General features: G+C 37.6%; 1 protein-coding gene across 3 annotated transcripts in view; it reads left to right on the plus strand.

Annotated features, from left to right (window-relative positions):
* Positions 1-2392: 2392 nt before the first annotated feature.
* Positions 2393-7189, plus strand: part of LOC103474157 (multidrug and toxin extrusion protein 1-like) — a 16627-nt gene continuing 11830 nt past the window's right edge. The window contains exons 1-10 of one of the 3 annotated variants that reach the window (XM_008424937.2): positions 2393-2714; positions 3237-3338; positions 3550-3618; positions 3732-3880; positions 4026-4068; positions 5317-5361; positions 5452-5549; positions 5628-5725; positions 5822-5935; positions 6542-6609. In XM_008424937.2, the coding sequence (XP_008423159.1) occupies positions 2607-2714; positions 3237-3338; positions 3550-3618; positions 3732-3880; positions 4026-4068; positions 5317-5361; positions 5452-5549; positions 5628-5725; positions 5822-5935; positions 6542-6609 (894 nt within the window). In that variant the 5' untranslated portion in view covers positions 2393-2606. The remainder of the gene's footprint in view (positions 2715-3236; positions 3339-3549; positions 3619-3731; positions 3881-4025; positions 4069-5316; positions 5362-5451; positions 5550-5627; positions 5726-5821; positions 5936-6541; positions 6610-7189) is intronic. The other 2 variants (XM_008424936.2, XM_008424935.2) reach the window with 2 other exon arrangements.

The raw sequence follows: 7189 nt of genomic DNA on the forward strand, positions 1-7189 counted from the left end.
TGACAAAAAAAACAAAACAAAAAAATAAAAATATATATATATATATATATATATCGGGCGCCGATTTATGTTTTCGCATCCACCTGAATAATGTGTAGTTGCGCCACTGCACCAGTGTCGGGCCCCGGGGGAGAACATCCCTAATCAGTTATTGGGATGTTCATCGAGTTCATATCAAATCTCAGCTCAAATTAGCTGCCGGGGTCCGAGCACCAAAGAACTGTTATTCATTCCTGTCATTAAATCTTTTAATTGTTCCCTTTTGTCCGTCTGAGCCTCTCCAGATTGAACTATTTCTGTAGCTTCTTAATAGAAATCAAACCTTGTTTTTAACCTGCTTCTTAAAACTTAATAACAAAACAGAACTCATCATCAAGGTGGAAAACCATCACCAACATTTAATATGACAGTTTTTAATTATTAACTCAATAGCTCTTCCTTATAGGTTTAGGAGTTTGTGCGCTTCCTGCATCAGAAATCTATCATTTCTTTTTAAATACACAAAACAATTAACATATTTTCAGCTCTGTAGCATTTTTCATCTCCGCTCATCGTTTTGTCACTAAAACTCTCTCCATTAATCACATTTTTCTGTGAAGCTGTTTTTCAACAGCTTCTTTGTCTACAAGTTAAATTCCTATTGACTACAAATTTCTGCTTCTCAGTTTTAAGACCATTAATCATAACAGCTTCTGAAGATCTCTTGCACATCAGCCACTCACAATCAATGAAACAACTAACATTGTTTAATTGGAAAAATTATGTATGCAATGGTTTTTATATTTCTTGACTTGTTCTTGTTAAGAACATTCATATTAACAGCATAAAAAAATTAGAAATGCACCAATATGAAAAATTGGGTCGATGTCGATATCCGATATTAATATTACTGTAATGACCTATAACCAACATTTGAAATTTGACATTTTTATTTATTTTTAGTCATTTTTCACCTTTTAAAATGACTGTAAAAAGAAGAAAAAAAACTATTACAGAAATAAATTTAAATTCTTATCAGTGGCAAGAACACAAAGTGTGTGAACACAAATATATTGTATATAAAGATATACACCTTGAGTTAATCCTCCCACAATCCTTTGCTGCATCACTACTGCTATCACATGACCACATAACCACATGTGCATGTGGTCATGTGTTTGCCGTTTGTTTCCCCTCCAGAAACAAACGGCAATAAGATGGAAATAAGTATCTGTTTTTATTATTAACCCAGTTTTATTTATAGAACTGATACCGATATGTTGAAAAATAAGACTAACATTTTCCGATTCCGATGTATATCATGTATGTCTATAAAAAGTTGTTGCAACTTTCTGCATATTTAGTATATGGATTAACTGCACTTTAAAAATCCAGCAAAAAATCTTCATGTTTCTTTGCTGTTCTGGAAAAGTGTTTTCCAGAATTTGATCCCCTGTTAGTCGAGGCAGTGCAGCTGTTCTACATATTATGACTCAACCTCAGATGGCTAATTTTATTTATTTTTTGATACCAGTATAGGGTTGCATCTCATTTTCCATGTTGCCAAAGAACTCACTGGTTTATTCCAGTATTCTCCAGAGGGACTTCGAGCCATCTGACATGTTAATGTTTTATACTCCCAAACACTTTAATGAACATGTTAGCCGACGGTGATGGAGATTTATTAGGATTATCCTTCCTTCAAAGGAAGCTGGCGTAACCATTAAAATGCACAGAGTTTTCATGAATAGTCATGACTCTCACTTCTAGCGGCTGTTCGCACATTATCCACAACAACAGGGGTGAAGACAGGGCAAGTTATGCTTGTTTAGTATGCTAACCACAGTATGAGCTAATTGCCTTCAAATTACCTTCAACGTTATAGCAGAAAAATGCTAAATTAAATCAAAGCTGTGTGTAATTAGAAGTTAAATTCTACACCACATTTCTTGTGTTAGCATACATGAGCATTCTCCTTGTCTGCTTTTTACATGTTGTCACATGTTGTATCCAATTTAAATTTCATGAGAGAGGCCAACACAAAGTAGTGGAAAAACTCTGAAGTGAAAGGACAGTGTGATAGAGCTTTTTACAACACATGGTTTTAGTTACTTTAAAACTCCTACATGAAATGCAGTGCAGCAAACTGTCTTCAGATTTCACACAGTTGTAATGGAAACGCAGCTAATGTGGAAGGACCAAAGAACCACTTATGGCTCCAGCGCCACAGGTTGAAGACCCCTAGCCTATCCCATAAAATGTCCACAATGTATAAAATTTAAAGTGCCTGAACTCTTTTGCAAGCAATTTTATTACACAAATGAAAATCTACTGTAAAGAATTAAAATTACTAACTGTATGCAATTGCTAATAATTTTTTTGTCAGTCAGGTTATTTCTCCCAGAAAGTTCGACCTGACAAAAGTGTTAAGCCGACCTTGAGTTGATCAATTAGTAACTTTTTTTCCCCGCGTTGAAATGCCTTTCCAGAGCAGCAGTAGGAACTGTCACCAGACAGCATCAAAACCTAAGCAGATGACAGACCGGACAGATACATCTGTCTGATAAAAAAAAAAAAAAAAAAAAAAAAATCAAATAAAACCTGCTTTAACATCTGCTGCTGCAAACATGGATGCCTCCAGTGACAGGCTTTTCTGCTGTAGATGGGTCCGCAACAAGGTTCCCACGGCCTGCAGAGACGAGCTCTACCACATCCTGAGGATGACGGGGCCTCTGGTAAGAAACGCTTCAACTCATATATTCATTTTTGAGTGGATCATGATTTTTCTAGGAGGAAAATTGAGTTATAATGATGTGTTTTTTAGTCACGGCTAGATTCATGTTTAGTGGTTTTTTCCTGACTGTGTGTGTGTGTGGGCGTGCGCGCATGTGTGTGTGTGTGAACCAGGTTTTTATATCCTTGTGGGGACCTATCTCTTCCTCCAATGTGGGGTTGTGGGGACCACTGCTTTTTGTGGGGACCTTTCTTGGTTCACATGAGGGAAAATGCTGATTTTGTGTTAGAGGTTGGGTATGTGATGGCTAGGTGTTAGGGTTAGGGGTTGGGTAATGGTCAGGCTGTAGAAAATGATTGGAAGTCAATGTAAAGTCCCCACAAGACATGAAAACACAAATGTGCATGTATGTGTAAAGACACCTGTGCACAGTAATTGGAGTTATAATAGATAGAATATGAAACCTTCTACCTTATATGTGTGTTGGTGCCGTCTGCTCCATGAATCATGTTTGTGTTTGTAGCTACTCTCCAGAATTCTCCATTACCTGCTTCCATTTGTTGTCACAATGTTCTGCGGGCGCCTGGGAAATGATGTGATGGCTGGTTATGGATTAGCCTCAGCAGTAAGTGCTTGTATTCTATCATATTTTTAAAATACGTTTTGGAAGCATAAACACAAAAAAAGACCGAGATGTGACACACGTTTTACTGACACTGCTTAAAACTAATATTTTAATCAATTTAAACTGTCATAAGTAGCAAAAATATTAGCAAACAAACAGTAAAGTCTACAAACAGTGAAGTCTACAAAAGTATGCTTTGAATTGATTCCAGGCCATTAACGTTACCACGGCAGCCACAGGATGCGGTCTGGGACTGGCATGCGACACGCTGGTGTCCCAGGTTTGAAAACTTGGTGTTAATATTTCTTGACTCGCTTTTAACTGACTTCACATCCTAACTATTCATTACTGCGTTTCGCTGAATGATTACTGCCACCTCTGCGGTGCTGCCAGACGTTCGGGGGTAAGAACCTGCTGCGGGTGGGAGTGATCCTGCAGCGGGGCATCATCATCCTGATGCTGTTCTGTCTGCCCTGCTGGGGGCTGCTCATTAACGCCGAGGCCATCCTGCTGTGCATGGGGCAGGAACCCGAGGTGGCTAGGTAACTACATGCAGCTGAAGCTGCTCAAAACACCAAGTCATTATTTATTTGTAGCAAAATCTGAACTTTAAGATTAGCTCTGTGTGCTGAAATATTGCTGTAAAAAATCTGGTAATTAGTTTTAAGCACTGTTTCTTATTTCCAGAGTAGCCCAGCTGTATATGACAGCTTTTATTCCTGCAGTACCGGTAAGTTTTCACCTTTCTTTGACACGTTCAGCCTTGACTTCCTGTGATTTCTAATTATGTGGTTAGCTAGAATATATTCATACCCCTTTAACTTTTTTTCACTGTTCATTGTGATGCAGCCAAAACATCTGTCTGGCTGCAGATGTTTTGGCTGCATCAAAACATCTGTAGCCAAAACGTCTGCAGTTTTGGAGGCATCAACAGATGTTGGTGTTACAGACCAACACAAAATAGTTGTTTTTATTTGTATATTCCCAAATCACAACAAATGCTGTCACTTAACCAAAAATAAATAAATAAAAAAATTCAGTACATAATTGAAGAAGTACATAAACAGTAAACTTCTCAAATACAAATTGAAAATTCAAATTGTTGTGTGCATTCCTATCCATGACCTTTTCCTCAGCTATACCAAGGAAACAACTATCAGTTGGCAACAGGAGTCTGAAATATCTCACACTGTGCAGCCTGTTAAATAAAATTCTACTGAATTGTTATTTTAAAAAGTTTAAATAACAGAAAATAATGCAAATTGCAGAGTTGTAGAAGAAGGAAGCAGAGTGAGGAAAAGTGAGGGGTCAGTTTGTCGTCCAGCAGCCTAAACATATAGCAGCAATGAGTTTATTAGAAAATGGAACAACTGCAAAATGACCAACATGTGTTAATCCACTGGTAACTCTAGAGGAACTTGAGAGATCCATACTCACTTGGGTTCTATTTTCAATTTGAATTTTTGGAAGAGCAAACAGGTGGAAGAAGATGATCTTGTCAAAAACAAAAGACTCACATGAACCTTTTCAGTCCCACATATGGATGTTTTCCTTAAGCAGGGACAGGGAGGCTGATCAGAGTTGAAATGTAGATATATGGAGCTAAAAACAGGACAGTCCTGTCACAAAGCCAGGGAGAAACTACAAGGAATTTCATACTAGGCAAATGTTTTACCTTAACAACCCTAAACCTACAGCCAAGGCTACAAAAAGAATGGCTTCAATCCAAGAATCTTTAGGTCTAAAGTAACATCCAGACCTAAATTTTATTGAGATTCATCTAAAGGAAGTTCATAGATGCTCTTCTTTGAAAATAAATAATCAGTCCCTGGATGGCTAAAGTTCATAGACACATGCATACCTCAGAACAACTGATTGTAGCAAGAGGTACAAAGAACGTATAAATAATTTAGTTAGGCTCTGCATGCAGACTCTATCCCACCTACAACGACAATTTGATTCTTTCCTTTTCTCTTAGGCCATGTTTCTGTATAACCTTCAGGTGTCCTACCTGCAGAACCAGGCAAGCTATGACGTTGTAGTTATTATTTCTATAAGAAAAATGTCGTCTTAACTTGTGGCGCTACTAACACCTTCATGCTTGCGTTTTTAGGGAATAATCATGCCCCAAATGTACACTGCTTTGTTGGCGAACATTGCCAACCTGGCAACAAACTACGCCTTCCTTCACTGGATGAGTCTGGGCGTCGCGTAGGTGTTCCTTACACGTCCCAAAACATTTACTCACAATCACATATGGTTCTGAGTGTGACCCGACTCTCTTTGCAGTGGTTCTGCAGCGGCCAACACTCTCTCACAGATTTATATCTGTGTTTTTCTCTTGGCCTACATTTGGTGGAAGAAGCTACATGTGAACACATGGGGAGGTGAGCAGTCAGTGCTTTGACCTACTGTCTTTTTTTTTTGTTTTTGGCTTCACGTAACTCATTGAAGGATAAATAGGAGTCTTCCCCCCCCTGCAGGCTGGTCTGTGGAATCGCTGCAGGAGTGGGGATCCTACATGAAGCTGGCCATCCCCAGCTTGTTGATGGTTTGCTTTGAGTGGTGGGTGTATGAGTTTGGGGGATTCTTTGCAGGTAATTTTGCAGCCGACAGTCAGTATCAACCAGTTCACTTCTGTCACAAACAGCTTGAAATGAAAACCAGTAGCAGAGACTGAGGGTACGATGAGTCATTTTTCATATTTAGGAACACTTTATGAAGGCAACATTAGTTTGGTCATTAGCTTATATATCTGAATTTATTTCAGGATGTTGTTCATCCCTTCAGACAATCAGAACAAGTGCAAATGTAACTGTTTTGGTAATAAAGCATGTCCAAGCAAGTTTTCAAATGACTCAACTTACCCCCAAAACTACAATTTCAACTTTATTTGTGTCCAGAGCTAAAATGCTATACTTTTTTTATGCTGTAGCTCACATATAGCACAATTGACAACAAATTTTGAAAATATCTGAACACGATTCTTATGAAACTTATGATTGACGAAATTCACTTTTAAGAGTGGAAATGTTTTTTTTCTTCTTTTTTTTTAAGAAATAAAAGTCTAACAAGTTTACCTTCACAATCTCAATTAACTCACTATTTGGTCACATGATAAATGTTGTCTAGCAACAAAGAGTGGCTCAACTTACCTCAGTCTCTCCTTCATCTCTCATATTTATTATTTTTGTAATAATCAGGAATGCTGAGTGAAGATGAGCTGGCAGCCCAACATGCTGTGATAATGATCGCTTTCATCACTTACATGGTAAGGTGTATGTCGTTCTAAAATCTCACATTTTAGGGAGTTAAATTGTAGATTTCTCAAACAATAATTGCAGATTGATCTCAGCATTTGCAGACAAACCTTTTATGTGTTTATTTTAATAATTTTTATGTTATTGTTTATTTAATACGGACAGATTCATAAAGTAACATAAATCAAGAGAATCCGTTGCCTTCATCTTTATTTGAATTTCCATTGCCCATATAATAGCACAATTTGACATTTCAAAGATAAATTCATAGCCTTTTTTTATTTTGTCTAAAACGTTTTGGCGCTAGGATGGTGGGTTTTTTTTGTTGGCTTTTTTTTTTTTTGTCCGTATCGAAATTAGTTTATTTCGCAAAACATGGAAACACTTTTTTTTTTTTTTGCATCACATGAGTCCCATGATCAACAGCCGGACATTTCACCACCACAAACCACGAAGAAGATGACGACAGGAAGTAGATGGAGGACGACAGCGCGGCATGTTTTTAGAATGACTTATCACGTTAACAAACTTATTCATGTGGGATTTTAGTTGCATTTCTTATTTAATGGAAACATTGCAATTGTGAAAAAT

This window comes from Poecilia reticulata, linkage group LG13 (assembly GCF_000633615.1).
Source record: "Poecilia reticulata strain Guanapo linkage group LG13, Guppy_female_1.0+MT, whole genome shotgun sequence".
NCBI lineage: Eukaryota > Metazoa > Chordata > Actinopteri > Cyprinodontiformes > Poeciliidae > Poecilia > Poecilia reticulata.